The 18,776-nt window shown below is 44.2% G+C and overlaps 3 protein-coding genes across 3 annotated transcripts; 1 reads left to right on the top strand and 2 right to left on the bottom strand.

Moving 5' to 3' along the window:
- Window positions 1–597: 597 nt before the first annotated feature.
- Window positions 598–2,010, bottom strand: LOC127777453 (uncharacterized). Its single transcript, XM_052304047.1, has one exon. It carries the CDS (start codon window positions 1,525–1,527, stop codon window positions 802–804), a length of 726 nt encoding a protein of 241 aa, XP_052160007.1. The 5' UTR covers window positions 1,528–2,010; the 3' UTR covers window positions 598–801.
- A 1,502-nt stretch (window positions 2,011–3,512) lies between these two features.
- LOC127777454 (non-specific lipid transfer protein GPI-anchored 9-like) lies at window positions 3,513–5,087 on the bottom strand. Its single transcript, XM_052304048.1, has 3 exons — window positions 4,593–5,087; window positions 4,043–4,105; window positions 3,513–3,829 (listed from the first exon to the last, which is right to left on the bottom strand). The coding sequence occupies exons 1-3, from the start codon at window positions 4,984–4,986 to the stop codon at window positions 3,723–3,725; spliced, it is 564 nt and encodes a 187-aa protein (XP_052160008.1). The 5' UTR covers window positions 4,987–5,087; the 3' UTR covers window positions 3,513–3,722.
- A 7,088-nt stretch (window positions 5,088–12,175) lies between these two features.
- Window positions 12,176–13,084, top strand: LOC127775844 (21 kDa protein-like). Its single transcript, XM_052302150.1, has one exon. It carries the CDS (start codon window positions 12,238–12,240, stop codon window positions 12,838–12,840), a length of 603 nt encoding a protein of 200 aa, XP_052158110.1. The 5' UTR covers window positions 12,176–12,237; the 3' UTR covers window positions 12,841–13,084.
- The last annotated feature ends 5,692 nt before the right edge of the window (window positions 13,085–18,776 follow it).

Below are 18,776 nucleotides of genomic sequence, written 5' to 3'. Positions count from 1 at the left end.
TAGTATCGTACAGCGACTTTTTTTTATTAATAACCCATAACCTTTATTTCCATTTCAGAAACAGCGTACATGTTTTTATCGTACAGCGACTTGGCTAACGCTTGGCTTAGCAGTTAGCACCTGTTCATGACGTGTTTTGTTTAGCCGACCAAAACGCCGTGGGCGGGCGGCGCGACCACCAGATTTCGCGCGAGACGGCGAGCAAAACAACCGCCCACGTCCCACTCGCCGACACGATGATCGCCGTCACGCGCACCGCGTCAGGACTCAGGAGCCACGACACAAGAAACGTTGTCAACTTGTCGTAGATTCAATCAACCATGTGAGGAGGCATCAGTTCATCAGCAAGAAATAACGTTGGGAAAAGGTTAAATTGAGAAGAGATGGTAATTCTCTTTATATTCCAACACTTCTCTTTACATGAGGCCTCTTCAAGCCTTTAGTGTGATATAGAAGTAGATTAGTCTTTAGCGTGAAATAGAAGTGGACTATAATTTTTATTTAGTTGCACACCAGCTAGAATTCGAACTCAAAACTTTTTACTTTGATACCATATTAAATTGCATGCACCGAACAGTTTAATCCAAAAATTTAAACTGATAAAAAAAGATGGACAATTCACTTTTTATTCCAACAATAACACACAGTAATAAATCCGTGAAACAATTTGGCATCGTATTTTTGACAGCAGCAGGAGAGGATCACAACACGAAAATGACACCGAATCGTTGGTCGACACGAACGAAGTTACAGAATTTTGCAAGGTAAAAATTGCCAGCCGAGATGCATGTCTGATGCTTCCTAGTGCGCGCTCTGGCGCGCGCCCTCCTCGGCGCCGGCGACATCCTCCTCGTCGTTGTCGTTGTCGTCCACCCACTTCCAGTAATGGCGCTTCACGGTGATGGCGGCGGCGGCTCCATCGACGACGACCTCGTCCTCGTGCTCCCCGCCCTCCTCCGTGTCGAACTCGCCGTCCTCGGGGACGCCTTCGACCACCTCCGCGTCCACCGCGTGGAGAACGTACCTGGCGTGGAGCCCCGGGTAGGACGCCGAGTCCCGCTCCTCCACGCGGGCCTCCTCGCCGCCCAGGATCCGGACGCGGACGCGCTCGCCGAGCTCCTCCCGGACGGCGCGGACGGCCGCGGCCTCGGGGGTCTCGCCGGGGCGCATCTTCTCCGACAGCGGGCGGAGCCCGCCGCGGGAGCGGAGCGTGCCGTCGGAGAGGAGCTGCCCGGTCTCCATCAGCAGCGCGCCGCGCCCGTTGCGGATCCGGACGCTGGCGACGTGGACGGCGCGGACGACGGGATGCTGCTGCTGCGATGGCGGCGCCGCGGCGGCGGCGGCGGCGGCGGAGATGAGGACGCACTCCCCCTGTGAGAGCTCGAGGAAGAGGTTGAGGAGGGTCTTGGTTCCCGGCGCCGTGCCCCAGGACGCCAGCGCCGACGCCGGCAGGCGCGAGCCGAGGAACGCCGCCAGCGAGTCCAGCGTCGGGAAGGCCAGCGGCCGCGGCGGCGACGGCGGCCGCATCGCGATTGGTCAGCGCCTCCGCCTCTCTCAGTGGTGGTGGGTGGAATCGCGATTCGCTACGAACGCAAATGGGGAAGAGAAGGGATCGCGTTGCGTCACGTGGAGAAATTTCCACCAGCCACCCGAGGCCGCGTCCTACGGCCCAAGTGCGAGTATGGGCCATAGGAAAAAGTACTCCGAAGGTCCCTCAACTTGTCATCGAGTTACAAAATCGTCCTCCAAGCGCAAAACCAGATATCCAACGTCCCTTAACTAACCAAAACCGGACATAATAGGTTCTTTAGTAGTTTTGACCCCGGTTTTATCCTACGTGGCGGCTGAGTCAGCGTGAAACCCACGTAGGCCCCACATGTCAGGGCTGCCACATTAGCCTCCTCTCCCTTCCTCATCCCTCTCTCTCCCTTCTGAGTCAGCTGGCGGGAGGAGGAGGGCGTCGGTGGCCGGCGGCCGGCGACGGGCGTCGCGGCGACGGTGATGGCGGCGATGGTGGAGCGGCGGGCGGGCGGCAGGAAGGGGCGGCGCGCGGGCGGGAGGGCGGCTGGGAGGGGAGGGGCGGCGCGCGGGCTCCCCCGCCGGCCGCCGCCCACGAGGCCCACGAGGCAGCGGAACGGCGGCGACGACTCGGCATCGGCCTCGTTGGAGGTGAGCGCGGCGGTCCCACCCTCGTCGACCGCGAGGCGCGCGCGGCCGCCGGGGCGCTGAAGAGGTACCCCGCCGCGGCGTCGTAGTCGGGATTAGGAGATGCCGCTGAGAAGCATCGTGCCGATGGCGAGCGGCTTACGGCCGAAGCAGTCGAGGAGCAACGCAAGGAGCACGTAGGCGGGCATCTCGGCGAGCGAGTTCACCGACCGCCTTGCAGACGAACGGCGGCGGGCGTCGGCGGCGATGGTGGCGACGGGCGACGCGGCGGCAGTGGGGGGAGGAGCTGTCGGCGGGAGGCGGCAGGTGGTGCTCCGGAGGACGACCCGGGCATGCCGATGGCGACGCGGCACCTGAGCTGGATGGCGAGGGCGAGGGTGGACCTCATGCCCCACGTCGACGTCGACGAGCCGACGACCGTGAGGGCGCTGCTCGAGCAGGAAGAGAAGGAGGCACCGGCGTGGCCTTCCTCCGCCTCCCCTCGGCCTCCTCCGCCTCCTCTTGGCCACGAGCCACCGCCTCGCCGCTCCACGCTGTCCTCCTCCTCCGTGCCGCCGCCGTTCGCATCACCGGCCGCCGCGCAACGTCTTCCTCCGGGTCGGCCTCCTGCTCCAGCTCGGCGGCCAGCAACCTCGCGACCGCACGCCTACGGCCTCTACAACCACCGCGGAGGGCGCGAGCGGCGGGGGGAGGAGCTACGCGTGGACGGCGGGGGAGCCCGTGTGCCGCTTCCCCCACCGCCATCACCGCCGACGGCCGCCGCCTAGGCGCTGCCGGCCACAGAGAAGGGAGAGAGAGATGAGGAAGAGAGAGAAGAGAGGAAAAGAGAGACGAGGGTGATGACGTGGCCAGCTGACATGTGGGACTCACGCTGACTTAGCCGCCACGTCGGATAAAACCGGGTTTAAAACCACCAAAGAAACTTGGGTGACCAGTTTTGTATAATTAAGGGAACCGCATATCTGGTTTTACGGTTCGAGGATGTTTTTTATCCTGATAACAAGTTGAGGGACCTTTGGTGTACTTTTCCCTAGAATAATTAGGCTCATGCGTTGTGTCCTTATTGGGATGGGCCAATTCGGATCGCATTTACAATGGGCCTAAGCTTTCTATTTTGGTGGGCCAAATGAGAAAAAAGATTTGGAATGAGAGACGTTCCTCCAAACATTTTTAAGAAGAAATTATAAGTGTGTTTAGATTGAATACGGGATCTTGGAGTTGAAACCGCACACCTCTTACCATTACCACTTTCATTTGTGCTGACCAAATTTCATCCGATGGTTGCTGGTAACTCAAAGGGATTCGGTGACATGTACAGTACTACAGTGTACACAGCCAGCAGGCATATTACTGAACAAAGTCGGACAGATGATTAAGCATGTTTTATTTGGACAGTACAGAATTAAACAACTCTGATTCAACCGAGGAACTGATCGACCGGCGAAGAACAGCAATCTACAGAAGAAAGAATTTTGCCAATACAATCCTATGTACTTCCTCATCATATAGTAGTGACCAACTAGCAAACTTGAAACTGCTCTTCTGGATCTTAATTACTACTGCGCCATGATCGTCCACCAGATGAAGCTGAAGCCTACCAAGGACGATGCACTGACCAAGCTCAGGCGATGCGTTGCGCCTCCGCTCGCCGTTGGCTTGGCCGCTGCAAGATTCAGCAAACAAAAGAGAGGCTCAGTTACAAATTACAGCTACATGTCTGTGAATCACTGGAAATTTCTAAGCAAGCTTGAAATGATCTCATACAGAGAGGTTTTAATTTGGCTGCCAGTTCATACTGTGGAAAACTGAAACATAATCTGAATTGTGATGTTCTGAGTTGACAGCGAAAATTGTTGTTCTAATTAAGCACAGGTACCTGTAGATGCAGCGTTTCCAGTGGAAGCTGAAGAAGCAGCAGTGCTACCTGCAGTGCCGGCACCTGCAGGAATTGAAGAGAGTTCAGATCAGCATCCCTCTGTAAATGATCATATCAGTTTTTTGTGATCTGATTAAAATGCCAGAGATCATGAATTGGAGGCCATGATTAAATTGTGATCCTGATTAATTTGCGATCTCTCAATTATCAGGTGCCTCGGATTCTTGTGAGACCGGAGAGACAACTGCATGCTTTAGCTGGCACTAGCTAGCTAGAGTTGGTGCATCAAACGACAAACTCTCCAGCGAGGAGAGGAGCACTGTTAGTGTTAAACTAAGCAATAATTCAGACCATTATTACTCTAGCTAGGAGAAACAAACAAACAAACAAACAAAAGCAGTAGCAGTCAAACCGCATCAACCACTGTACGTATGTCCACTGCAATTAGTAGCAGCAATCTAGCCGCATGGATCACGCCGTGATCGTCGACGAGAGGAATTAATTAACGAGATCAAAACATTGAGGAAATTGATGGAATTATGTGTGTTACCGGCGGCGGCGGCGGCGGCGGTGGCGGAGGAGGAGGCGGACTTGGCGCAGGCGGAGGCGTCGGTGGTGACGCCGCAGCGCTTGGCGAGGAGGAGGCCCTGCTCTGGCGCGACGCCGAACGCCTGGAGCGCGGCCTTGTTGGTGAGGATGGCGCACAAGCACGCCGTCTCGTTGGCGGCGGCCTCCCTGAGCGGGCCGCAGCACGACGCCGGCGGCGGCGCCGCGGTGGCGTTGAGGTAGCCGCCGCAGGGGACCAGCTTCGACGCGCACGACGGCACCCCCGCGGCCGCCCCCGTGTCCACCGCCGCCTGCGCCGCCGCCGAGCTCGAGGCTGCGCCCACGAATAAGGCCGCGACGACGACCACCACCACGGCGACGAACGCCCGCGCCGCCATAGGTGATCAGAGCGATCGAGTGAGGTCGCGGTGATCGAGCGAGCGAGTGAGCGAGGTGGTGTGGGTAGAGTGTACGTAGAGGCGTTTGTGTGTGGGTTGGGTTGGCGGTTGGTGCATGATATATGGGACGTGTCAGTGTGACACTGCCAGGGAGGTTTAGTTGGCGGCTTGTACGTCGGCTAGCTGGAGTACGTTTCTTTCTTTCCACAGCTAATTAAGCTAGTTAGATACTCCCTCCGTTTCAAGTTATAAACTTTAATCAAAGTAAAACTATTTTAAGTTTAATTAAGTTTGTAGAGAAGAGTAGTAACATATTTTTAACCCAAGACAAATTTAGGGCATGTTCACTTTGACGCAAAAAAAAACCTTACCAAATTTTGGCAACTTGCCAAATTTTGGTAGGATTTCTTATATAGTTACCAAAATTTGGCAACAAACTAAATATAGCCACTTTTTTTGGCAACTTTACCAAAATTTAGTAAGGTTGAAAATGGCATCAAAGTGAACATGCCCTTAATATAAAAATATATTCAATCATTGATTTGATTAAATTAATTTAGTATTATAAATACTATTATATTTGTTTATAAACTTAGTCAAACATAAAACAGTCTAACTTTGACCAAAGTCAAAATATATTATAACCTAAAACGGAGGGAGTAGAACTCATGGGACGAGTAAGTTATAGGCATTACGCTGCCAAATAAATATTTCAAACTAAATTTAAAATTTATTGATAGTTAAAGTTTTACCCATTTGATTTTAGTCATTTTTTAAAAAGTCAATAAATTATGGAAATATAATATATTATTGTACTCTCTCTAAAGTTGAAAGTATTTAACCCATCTTGTCGACCGACCTGTGTGTTTGGAAAAATCTTAAAAAAAAGGTCGATCGGAATCGGAATGGACTCCGGATTGGGCTTAGCTGGATCATCACAGAAAAAAGCCCACCTTGTTGCTACAGGCGAACGTGGTAGAGATTGTGCAGTTTTTACGGCCGGCGAGCAGTTGAAACTTGAAAGTTGCAGGGCCTCACTCGTACTTTCCTCTATTCTAAAATAAGCTCATTTCTCAGCTTACCTACACATATCAATAAAAAAGTAAAAAAGATAAAAATATCATTACTGTATTTAATCTTAATGTAATGATTCCTTTCTTTATCTACTTTCTCTGCATTTATTCAGTACTTATACAAATTCTAATATAATGATTACTAAAATAAAATTATTTAGGACAAACGGTATAGGCTAAAAGAACTTAGGATGGGGGAGTATACCGTGGGTAGCCACTAAAGGACTTTGTAGCTAAAATGAACCTTACTAAATTTTAACATTGCTAAAATTTTAGCAATTTAATAATATTGCTATGTTTTGGTGGGATTTCTTATGTATTTTTTAAAGTTTAGTAAAAAAATTAAATGGGTGTATATATTTGACAATTTTATTAAAAGTTGATAAAGTTTATTTCGGCTTGATCAGGCCCTAAAGCTGCATATTCGTTTGGTCGCAGACTACTCGCGCGTGCCGGGCGGTCGTAGTGCTGTCCAGTACAGTGCGACGATCTCGATCACTGATAAGATGAGCATGCATGTACAGTAGAGGATGGTTCGAGAAACACCACATGCATGCATATGATCGATCGATAGCGTCGAGGGCACGCGCGTAGGACGTACTCTGATCATGCATGCATCCCCGATCGGAAGGACAACACAGACCAGCTACGGCATCACATCGGAATCCAATGCAAAACTGGAGTGAGTACACCTCGGCGGTCTCCTGTGCAGTCCTGTATGTACTTTCTCTGTCCTATAATATAAGGGATTTTAGATGAATGTGATAGATCCTAATCAATGACGGACACACCCATTAGACAGGGTGGATCGGCTGGTCCAGCTATGGTCTGTGTCGCCCCACATCTCCAAACCTTATTTTAGTCCTATTTCTAACACATTAGTTGCTACTCTACTATTGAATAATCAGGTAAATCAAGTATTTTAAGTAGGAACAAAAACATTTATGAAAATTCGTGTATAAGTAGTAGGATGTGTCACATCCACCCAAAATTTGTTATATTATAGGACCGAACAGATAGAGTATAATATTGTTCGATGAAACATGGATATGTGAGGATCTGTAGTACTTTTTCCGTTTCATATTATACTTCTTCTGTTCTAAAATATTGTTCGATGATACATGGATATGTGAGAATCTGAAGTACTCCTTCCGTTTCATATTATACTACTTCCATTTCATATTACACATCCGGTCAAAATCTCTTATATTTTGGGACAGAGGGAGTAAGTCATTTGATTTTTTCCAAACTTTCTTAAGTTTGATCAAATATATAGGAAAATACAGTAATATTTTCAATAATAAATAAATATATTTGTTGAAGGCATATCATGAAAACCTTCGACCAAGGCTGCCAAAACCTGGTGGGCTCGATCGGGCGAAGCATAGGGGGTTCACTAAAGGCCAAGACACTTTCGCCACCTTAGGGCCCATAACAAAGCCCATCAAGGACCCCAGGGCACAATAGACTCTAGTTACCCTCACAAATGCCCATATCATAAGGGTATTCATGTAAATTCCCCTTACTCATTAACTCTAGGGTACATGAACCCTGTACTCATTAACTTTAGGTTGCATGAGTTTGTACTAAAGCTATAAATAGTACATAGGGCATGTAATGGGGATTCAAAATTCCACAAATCAATACACATTGTTTTACTTTTCACTGTGTGAACCACGTCTTTCGACGTAAACAGTTGTCAATCGACAATAATATTATCAAGATATATTCTTAGTTAAATATAATGAAACTAATTTGATATTGAAAATATTGCTAATTTTTTCTATAAACTTAGTTAAATCTAAAGAACTTAAAAAAAAATTAAACGACTTATAATATACTTCCTCCATCTACTCCCTTAATCTTTATATTTCATCTTAACAGACGGAGGAAACGGAGGATTTTTGTGTCAGCGAGGCCGGCAACTCGCCTGGATCGTCGCATGGCCTTGTCGCCGCATGCACGCACGCAGCTGGGATCATAGTCTCAACTGTACACACTCTCTTAATTTGCCGGCTGCAGTAGCATGAGTCCTGTTTTATGTGCTCGTTTCATGTGAACACACACATGCAGTATGCTCTCCAGTTATGCTCCTCTAACTAGCATGAGTTCTGTTCAGATTGCAACCTGCATATCCAAAGATGCACTGTTATTAATGGGAGCCGTCTATGTCAGAGCTATAATAATTTCTTAATTGAAGTCTACCTATACTTCCATTTGGTGGTGCTTAATCTCAAGTTAATGCACGCAGCTGCTTCTGTCCTTTGGAGTCCCCACTATATATGTATACTCCTATCAAGTTAGGTTTGGTTCACATTTGCTGTAATCAACTAATCTTGCATCAAACTTACACAGTTACACATAACACATCAGTTGCTAGAGCTATCAGCTATGTGATTCAGATCAATATCCATTGCGTGCCATGGTAATGGCAGTTCAGAGCTAGCTAGAGCAGATATTGATCCATTATATTGGTTAGGCGCCCATTATTCCACTTGGTAATAATATCACAAGCCATAGATGGACAGATCGATCGATGCATACATGCATAGATAGACACACATACAGCTAGCCTTCATGCCCATTAACTTGGATCAATCCTAGTTGGAAGGTGGCCTACCATAATTCTCAAAAATACTCTGCGCCACTAATTAACACTAATTCAATAGTACTTCAAGCAGTCTAGCACCATTACAGGAGTAGAACGTATAGCATTACTATTACAGGAGTATGTACTCCAAGCAGTCTAGCACCAACAAACATTGCATGGATGTAGACATGCTTGTTCATATAAGTCACAATTCTCTGCTCTTCGAAGCGCAATGACGATCCGCTAACCATTTCTTCACGAATCATAAGTCACTTTTTCTCTGAAAATGCAGCTGGTTTCTGCCACTGCATTGGTTTCATTGTTTCCTGCTCTACATGCACAGCACGAGCCAATCAAGCATACAACTACACAAGAACAGCGCAGTTCTTCCGAATTCAGACACTATATGCAGCCATGCAGGCAGGATACCCTTTGCATTGCAACCATGGATGGATGGGTTGTGCAGTCTGAAAACGATCGATGCTTTGCGTTCGATTAATTGCTTCATTTTTGGTACTACAAGGCTGCTAGCGGCTAGCCAAGAAACAAATGAGACATACTCAAACCATCTTATAATATAAGGTATATATTATAATTGGAACAGAGAATCAATTTAAATTCGAAGTAATAAGATTTGTCCTATCCAAGCCTAATATCTTATATTTTACGACGGATGGATACATATATACCTTATTTAAGCTCTCCCTAGATAATTACTACTACCTCCGTGTTTCAATGTATGACGCCGTTGAATTTTTATTTAACGTTTGACCATTTATCTTATTCAAAAAATTTATGTAATTATCATTTATTTTATTGTGACTTGAATCGTCATCAAATATTTTTTAAGCATGACATAAATATTTTTATATTTCCACAAAAATTTTGAATAAAACGAATGGTCAAACATTGATTAAAAAATTAATGACATCGTACAATAAAATACGGAGGGATTACAGCTTGCTTGCATTGCAGGTTCTGTACATAGCCAAGAAAAACTCAAACTGCAATGAGCGAGAAGTGAGAACATAGCTTAGCTAGCAGTAGGGGAATGGTCAGCTGCGTTACTTATTGCGGAGATTGAGGTATATATCAGGCTCTTGAATGAATCTTGATTCCCGGCGCCGCGAGTTCGTTCGTCAAAGCGTGATACTAATCCAGAATCCTAAGTAAAGAACCAACTGATAAACAAATCACACGGCATACCTAAGAAAAAGGTATGGCCATGTATCTTCTGTAGTAAAAGCTAGCTCAACGCATGTAAAAGTACATGCTTTAGGGCTTGTTTGATTTAGTGCCCTACCAAAATATTGGTAGTGCTATAACATACATAGCACTACCAATATTTTGGTAGGGTAGCATTTTAGGTGAATGGATTTGGATTGATACCAATTGAAAGCCAAATTTATATTATACTCAAGAAGGTTCTAGAATTATGCCAAATTAATCTTGGGCATTACCATTCACTTGGCTTCAAACCAAACCATTACATTCACTATTCAAACTACCAAACAAATTGGTAGGGCACATTTTAGCATCAATCCAAAATGGCCCATAATGCTTATACAATAATATAGTATAGTTACTTTTTTTTAGATAATAGTATAGTTATTTTCTGAAACTTTGATGCTTTCACTTCGATCATGGCCATGTTTAGTTCACTCCCAAACACCCTAAACTTTCAACTTTTCATCATATCACATCACATTTAAAACTTTCCTCCACACATAAACTTTTAACCTTTTTTCCAAACTTTCAACTTTCCCCAAACTTTCAACTTTTTCCAGGAACTAAACACAGCCCATATATCATGTACTAAAGAACTGTGTTCGGATGCTACTTTTCCCAACCTCTCTCCCTCGTTTTCCGCACACACGTTTTTCAAACTGTTAAATGATGTGTTTTTTTTAAATAGTTTCTATACGAAAGTTGCTTAAAAAATCAAATTAATCTTTTTTTTTAAAAAATAATAAATACTTAATTAATCGCGTGCTAATGGATCGTCCCTTTTCCGTGCATACTGTACACCGTTTCCATCCACCGGTAGCGAACACACCCTCCTTCAAGAAAGTATAGAAGGAATCTACATGTAACATGCTGTTAGTTGGCAGATCAGCATACGTACTTTGGAGGAATTCTGTACGGAACATTTTACTTGGCTAAATGTTGACACAATAACTGATATTTTAACGAACTCAGCCTAAACTGAAGGAAAGAATGTGAGTCAAAAGGAGGGTTGAAAATCACAAAAAGGTGTAGGCGACCAAACCCAGAATGGTAGTGAGTGGAGTGGACCAGATATTAGGCCCATGTCCAACTCCAACCATTGCATAATTCAAGCTTTTGCACATGCATGTGCATGTACCTACGTACCACAATTATTTGAACAGGTTTTCAAACCTCATTTAATATCTTCTTTCCCATCAAAATGAATAAGTGTACTCCTCACCCTCAAATTAACCTCATCATGTCATTGCAAACAATATCCATTATTCAGAAAACATCACACATGATCTCATTCCGATCCAATGCTCTCTGCATAAATGTATCTTACTTATACTATGATTTGATTTGCGATAGTTCAAATTTTGAAACATAAACAAATATGTGCCAATTGGAGTTCATTAGGAAGATGAGTGTGATGTGGATGGCATCACATGAGGTGGAGGTCCACCAGAACACGGGAGTAGGCCGGATCCCATCGCTTGCACTGCACCCGACTCGATCAGCTTCAGCTCGCTTCCCACGGAGACAACCACACGAGATTTCCTCTCTTTCTCACTAGACACTAGTCTCCTCCTGCTCATGGCCCATCACGTGATCGCACCTCTTCTTTTGTGGACATCTTCTCTCATTTTTACTCCTCCTGATTCTGGAATTTTCTGTTTAGGTCCCATTCTTGTCACAAATGTAACCCCTTGGCATGCTCTAGTTATGCTCGGCCATGTTTTGTAATAATTCTGGTTAGGTCCCATGTTTTGTAATTTTTTTAAATAAAATCATAAATATAAAGTTTTAATAGAAAATGTACCGTTTAATAGATTGAAAAATGCATATTCATGCATCATTTCTCACTCTTCCAGCTAGAATATTGGTGACGTGGATAGCTATTCAACCTGCTGAATGTTATTGTACATGCTCTTAAGAGAGAATAAAAGCCTATCGGTAAAAAAGGAGTAATGGGGGTAAAGTAGTTTATCAAATTTTTTTCACAGTGAGCTGATGCATGTTGTGGTCCCTTTAACAAGGTAGATTATCTTTATGCCCAATTGTCTATCTATAGCCAATATCAGCATGGAGCAATAACCGCTCTAGGTCAAATAATAGCCTTGCAAATTTTAATACTCACTAAATAACTAGACTTTTCTAGAAAAATCTCCACCATGTCATAGTACAATGTCTTTATCCATGCAAGGTCCAAACTGGAAAGGAATTTTGTAAAAAATATTAAATATTTCCAACAGTTTTTTCCCTCTCCTTATAAAAGTTGGTGCTGGTCAGTACAAAACAATCATTCAAGTGACCAAGCAAACACACAAAGCGCCACTGTGTAGCTCACTGCTCACTCATCAACCAACTTCCTCAATAATGTCTCGCTCTAGCTTCGCCATGGCGCTCCTCCTCGCCGCCTTCGCCGCCGCGGCGACGGCGAACGGCGGCGCAGCGCCGGCGGCCAGCGACTTCATCCGCAAGTCGTGCCGCGCGACGCAGTACCCGGCGGTGTGCGTGCAGAGCCTGGCGTCGTACGGCGGGGCCGGGGCGCCGCCGCCGCGGAGCCCGCGCGAGCTGGCGCGCGCCGCGCTGTCGGTGAGCGTGGACAAGGCGCGGTCGGCGTCGACGTACGTGGGGCACATCTGCGGCCCTGGCGGCGGCCGCGGCGGCGCCGGCGGAGCGGGCCCCGTGCGCGACTGCCTGGAGAACATGGCGGACAGCGTGGGGCACCTCCGCGACGCGGCGCAGGAGCTCGGCGGCAACATGGGGCGCGCCGGCTCGCCGGGGTTCAAGTGGCACCTGAGCAACGTCCAGACCTGGTGCAGCGCCGCCCTCACCGACGAGAACACCTGCCTCGACGGCCTCTCCCGCGGCGTCGACGCCGCCACCCGCTCCGCCATCCGCGGTAAGATCGTCGAGGTCGCCCAGGTCACCAGCAACGCCCTCGCCCTCGTCAACCGCGTCGCCCCCGCCAATTAAACATCTACTCCTCCTATAACTAATTAAGCTTTTGTTCTTGGAATCTTGGTCGAGTTCATCTTCGTCATGGGTTAATTAGCTCAGTTAATCTCGATGCGTCGTCGTTGCTATGGTTGTAACATATACTGTACTGCTAGTTAATTATCAAGACTTAATTAAAAGAGTCGATGTAATATTGTAATGGTTGAGTCTTTACACCGAAGATGGTGAGGAAATTAATCCGTGTTTTGCTTGCTAGGTACAATTATCGATTACTGTTTGATTGATTGTTTTGCTGAATATTATTGTCACATGAGGAGGAACAGAAACAGATGAGAGAAAATCATCATCAGCATCATCAAACAGGGAAATGAATGGATCTTGAATCGATGGGGACTTAGAACAGGTTAAGGAAGGCGACGTTTCTTTCTTCTTGCGTGGATTCATCGGAGTTTCTTGTTCCTGGTTGGATGAACTGTAGCCAAGATTGGATGGAGATGGACACCAACCTTGCTGTCCTGGCATGCTCGATCAGTAAATGAACGGAGTGCATTTGTCTGCTCTGCTCCTTACCTATACGTGATGAATTGATGATGATCATGTGGTGTGGACGTTAGGGTTTAATTGCAGAGCAGAGCCAAATTGAATGTTCGTCGGATTGAACCAAAAACCTCGTGCAAAGTTCGCAAAAACCAGTTCGCTGCTGTTCTTCTTTGGTTGTTTGGCTACAAGAAAACTGCTGGTCCCATAGACAGAAATGCGAGAAATTTGCATGATTTTTTTTGCCTCCAGAACCAACAGCAAGATATGTATACAGATCAGAAACCATTGTGGCATTGTACATCTGTACTGTAGTGTACTGATACGTGGCATGGGCGTTGGCCGTTGGCCTGCCAATTGGCGACGCAATTATGCCAGTCGGATTGGTCGGTGATGTCCTTATCTAAATTTTAGATTAAATCTCTGAATAATCCCTCGCAGAAGAACAGTAGTATGCCCAAATAAATGGGACCTTTGTGTCAGCATTCTTCTCGGATTCCCGTTGCCATGATCGGTCTGATGCTGATTAAGCAAAGCGTGCATTGTTACTGGTAGGTGAGGGTAAAATACTTACAGGGAGACTGATGAGGGAGCATTTTTGCATTTTAGATGGATTGACAGTGGCGCCGCGCAGCTTGTACATAAGTCTCCTTTGAAACAAAGGACAAATAGATGAATTCTACAGGAAAAATTTGAATCCTATGGGAGCAATTCATATGAGGCCCTCTGGAAGAAAGGATTATATCCCTAAAATTGCATGTCTCTTCTACATACTGTGTTTTTCCTGTACTTCATCCAAACGGTTGTCTGTGTAGTTTTCTGTATCTTCAAGGTTCAATGACATTTGAATCCCGCTTTTCTTATTTCTATAGGCTTGTTCAAATTGATGCCATTTCAAACCATATTATTTTTTTATAGAGTTGCCAAATATATGCATCCATTTAGTTTCTTACTTCATCCGTCCTAAAATGTTGCTACCTAGGATGGGTCATCCTAGGACAACGAAGCTCTGTCTAGATTCGTTGTCCTATGATGGGTCAAATCCCATCCTAAGTAGCAACATTTTAGGACAAAGGAAGTACCAAACTTTAGTAAATATATAATAAATCCTACAAAAATTTGGTAAGATTTATTTTGGTTATAATCTGAATGGCTACTATGGTTTGAGAATATTGCGTTTGAAAGGAGCACAAAGATTATGTGTATGTTAGTGTTACTACTTACTACCATGTGGGACCCGACGTGGCAGGCTTAGGTGGCCACGTGCAGTTAACATCTGCCAACTCAGCTGGATGATGGCATGATGCATGTTGGCCGGCCGGCTTTCTGCAGCACACATCTGGAATTGCAGGATTCTGTCCATGGCCGACATGGGAGGGAGGCGCTCTTTCCTTTTCCTTTTTCTTTTTCTTATTATTGGGCCTTTTGGACAATGAGATATTTAGCCCGGCCTTATTTTGTTGAATTCTTCCGGCCCGCTCCTGCCTGTGCAGCGGGCCAGCCGATGCCGGTGCAGATGCAGGTTGGCAACTAGGCCGTCCGAAAGGCCCAAACATACTAGTCGTCTTCTTCTCCTATGGGCTGGCCCATACAGAGCAGGCCAAAATTGATTGACATGTACCTTTTGTACATGATCCATATTACATACCTTTCGCAAACACGAAAAAAAAGTTGCATATCAATATATTAGAAGAAAACAGAATTTAAGATACACAATGCATCGTACGCCGAAAGCGGGAGGTACAACAGAAAAAAAAAACTAGCACAAAAACCCGTGAAAAGAGATTTAAAGGACTAAAGCCGGTAACACATTACATACGGGGTGTTCGGTTACCCAACTGCAGTGCTCTCCAACGCTGTTGCTGCAGCGGTTGCCGTAGAGATTGTATGTTTGTTACTGTAGTTGCAGGCAGCCATCTAGCCATATCGAATAGCCCCACAATAATATTATCACCTTTTTAGATAATGGTATGATAATGAGCTGTTCGTGCGACATGATAGTGAGACGCCGGCCAATATGGACAAGGGGAGTTCAGAGAAAATGTCGCTTTAAGCTCCTGTTCCTTTAAACCTTTTTTTTTTTCATTTTTGCCACGGATTATTTGTTCCGCAGTTCTTGAAAAAAATTATTATATTCTATTGTTTATACTATTTATTGATTTATCACGTTAATCGAGTAAACAACGCGTAAAAAATTTGTGTAAAAATCTGTTTCAAACAGGCCTGTGAATATATATGCACTGTGGCGTGCATGGTGTAATTACCAGCACTGTGGCGTACAGGGTGAATGCACCATGCATCACGACGAATTTATTTGTTGGCCGGCCAGGATTTACGATATAATAACACTACTATTATCCTATCTATGCATGGTCTGGCCGGCCTGCACATTATATTGTTTGTGGATTGACTGATCAATCAGCACTACTCAGGGTTTACCTTTTGATTTTTAATTAAAAACCTCTCCTAATCAGTTTACCGAAATCTAACCGAAAACTTGTAAAAACTGATAACTTACCATCCGGTTTCTACAAACTGACCAACAATGGTTTCAAAAAACCAGGCGGATTTCACGAAACCACTCAGTTTTGATAACCCTAGCACTGCTGATCTTTCAGGTTTTCTTCACTGAATCATCCCTTGCAAATAATGTGGAGTGGTGGACCGTTTTTGTTGTTTGTTTGTTGAGCATTACGATCATGGGCTGCATTTGTTAATAGCATATGCGGCCGGCATCGTTTATATAACAGCTAATATATGGTACCTAGGTTCTAGCTAGGCGCATCCGCGCATGTACTTATCTCTTCTATTTTAAATGATACTAGTGGTGTGGTGTACGAATCTGCCTTCAATGCCACGAGCTGATATGTAGTGTCTAATCAATTAACTATGCTATAAACTTATAAACTTGTAATTATAGGGCTTGTTTGGTTTAGGGCCATACCAAAACATTGGTAGTGCCAAAACCTAAGCATATTTTGGCACTACCAATATTTTGGTAGGGTAGAATACTAGGTAATGTGTTTGGATTAATACCAATCGGAAGCCAAATTTTATATTATGGTGAAGAAAGTTCTAGAATTGTACCAAATTAAGCATGGTCATTACCATTCATTTGGCTTCAAACCAAACCATCATATTTACTATTCAAACTACCAAAAAATTGGCATGGCACATTTTGGCATCAATCCAAAGTGGCCCATATAGCTTTTTCTTTGGATATGGCATTATATGACTAACCAACTAACTATGCTATAAATTAAACTTGTCATTTTTGTTTTTGTTTTTTGGTTTTACAATACCCGTTGCAACACACGGGTCTTTAGCTTGGTTGTGTGTGTGTTGGCATATACAAACAGCATTCCCCTAGCTTGTCAATAGTTGAGGTTGTTGATGGCACAGGGTAGCTGTTCTCTAATTAAGTTCCCTGAGCTTAGGAGATGGCAGAAAATGAATTCTGTATGCTTGACTTTCTTTAATTTTGACATTGCAGTGAATTGAATTATGGTAATCTTGCTTTACTGATAATTTTTCAATATTTGTTTATGCGTTTGGCTCTTAATCATCTGATGACAAACAAATATTCTAGCTTTCAGCTTAACGCATGCTATCTAGAAAAAAAAAAAAGCACGCGCCCACACAATATGTATGATGGAGTTACCAAGCACATCAGACTTTTTGCAGGCTGTTTTTTACAGCAGCAGGCATATATAGCACCGTGGTTCCAAACAAATTAAGCAGACCATTGAGCTTTGACTACTAATTAATCTCTCAAACAAGATAGGAGGTGATGATGTACATGCTCCCAAAAAAAAGGCAAACAAATATACGATTGGTCAAACACATCTGCCTAATTATTAATTAGTGGTTAACTTGTTAAGTACGCCTAGCTCATCAACTGTTTGACATGTGGGGCAAGTGGCCGAAAAGCTAATTTTGGCATGTTCTGGGGACAGGACCGCATCGATTTGCTAGCTAATTAGCTGTTTCTTTCGGGTATCCTGTCATGATAAAAAAGGTGATAAGCCTCATGACCAACATCGTCACATTCATTCACATGGTCCTCATCCCCGAAAGATCTGCCTTTTTTCCCTTTTGTTTATTTTTAAAGGAAATTTTTTTTTTTCAGTTTCATTTCTATCCCTTCTCTACAATGTACTCCTTTTATAAAAAACAACAATAATAATTTAAATCCTGAGGATAAATCTAAACATGATGAGCATCATGTCCAGTTTCATCATCAGGATTTGATTAGAGTTAAGAAACCCTCTTCTTATTCCTTCTAATTTGGGACAAGAACACAGTCAAATTTCAAGTCGGATTCACTCGAGGAAATTAAATTTGCTGATCTTGACATGTTTGAGACTGATTTGCCCCCACACTTAATCTGGGGAAGCTTCAGGAAAATCTACGTACGAATAACCTGGATCAACATGATCGTCAAAATAGGGTTGGCTAGCGAATTGATTAAGCCCACCTCATTGGTTTGATTGAAGAACACGTCGGTATCGTCAACGCTGCTAATTAAACTCCCATAATCATGATCCTTCTTCCTTTCTCCTCCACAGGATCGTCGCTCACGTCCCGACCATCAGAATCTTCCACGACACCTACATACAACTATTTATTTGATTGTGGAAAACTGTTTAATCTGAATCTATCAATGGATTATTTCTCTATACTTAAAAAATATATATTTTTTTTTGTAAAAAAAATGCTCTTATGATGTTTTGCTTAGACCACTTGTTAAATTCATTTTTTACTAGATTAAATGGATAGTACTTTGCAACAATAGTTCTCTCAATAATGTAAATCAAATAGGACATCCAATTGGCTGTTAAAGTTTTTATCGCTCAACATAAACCAAAAACCCAAAATAAAATTGTACTAGCGCCGTACAACAAATGGTTACCTATAGAAAAGCAAATGCTTCCATTCCATAATTCATATCATGCCCCTAGTGGTTTTGATTATTTATAGCACGTGAGACTTGGTGGCGACGTTTCAGCTGCAACAACTCCGCAAGCTGTCTTGGATCCATATACAGTGTACCATACTCTATACTTCCTCCGTTTTTAAAAAAAACTAATCTGAAATTGGATGGAATATTTTTTGAACCTGTCTAAATTCGTTGTAATAGAAAACGTACTATCTAATACTAGGTTGGTTTTTTATCGGATGGAGAGAATATGTTTTTACTACTCCTTCTGTTTTGATTTTTTCCTAGTTAATCAACTTTATAAAAAATATCAACACTTTTGATACAAAATAAACATATTATCAAAATGTATCAATCTTACATTTAATAAATCTAATTTGATAATATTACTTTTTTTTACAAATTTAATTCCACTTAAATAAATTTTATTAAAAAGATCAAAACGAAGAGATGCGATCGTACGATACGAAGGAAGCAG

The sequence above is a fragment of the Oryza glaberrima genome, chromosome 6 (assembly GCF_000147395.1).
Source record: "Oryza glaberrima chromosome 6, OglaRS2, whole genome shotgun sequence".
NCBI classification, from domain to species: Eukaryota; Viridiplantae; Streptophyta; class Magnoliopsida; order Poales; family Poaceae; genus Oryza; species Oryza glaberrima.
The sequence above is the reverse complement of the archived record's forward strand: the minus strand, read 5'-3'. Positions and strand labels throughout refer to the sequence as shown.

What these genes read in the sequence shown, in the direction of transcription:
- LOC127775844 (XM_052302150.1), top strand. Translation starts at nt 12,238, where the DNA reads ATGTCTCGCTCTAGCTTCGCCATGGCGCTCCTCCTCGCCGCCTTCGCC.
- LOC127777453 (XM_052304047.1), bottom strand. Translation starts at nt 1,527, where the DNA reads ATGCGGCCGCCGTCGCCGCCGCGGCCGCTGGCCTTCCCGACGCTGGAC.
- LOC127777454 (XM_052304048.1), bottom strand. Translation starts at nt 4,986, where the DNA reads ATGGCGGCGCGGGCGTTCGTCGCCGTGGTGGTGGTCGTCGTCGCGGCC. An exon ending in CGCCGCCGCCGCCGCCGCCG is followed by an intron (nt 4,106 to 4,592) that starts GTAACACACATA and finishes CAATTCCTGCAG; the next exon opens with GTGCCGGCACTGCAGGTAGC. An exon ending in TGGAAACGCTGCATCTACAG is followed by an intron (nt 3,830 to 4,042) that starts GTACCTGTGCTT and finishes TGAATCTTGCAG; the next exon opens with CGGCCAAGCCAACGGCGAGC.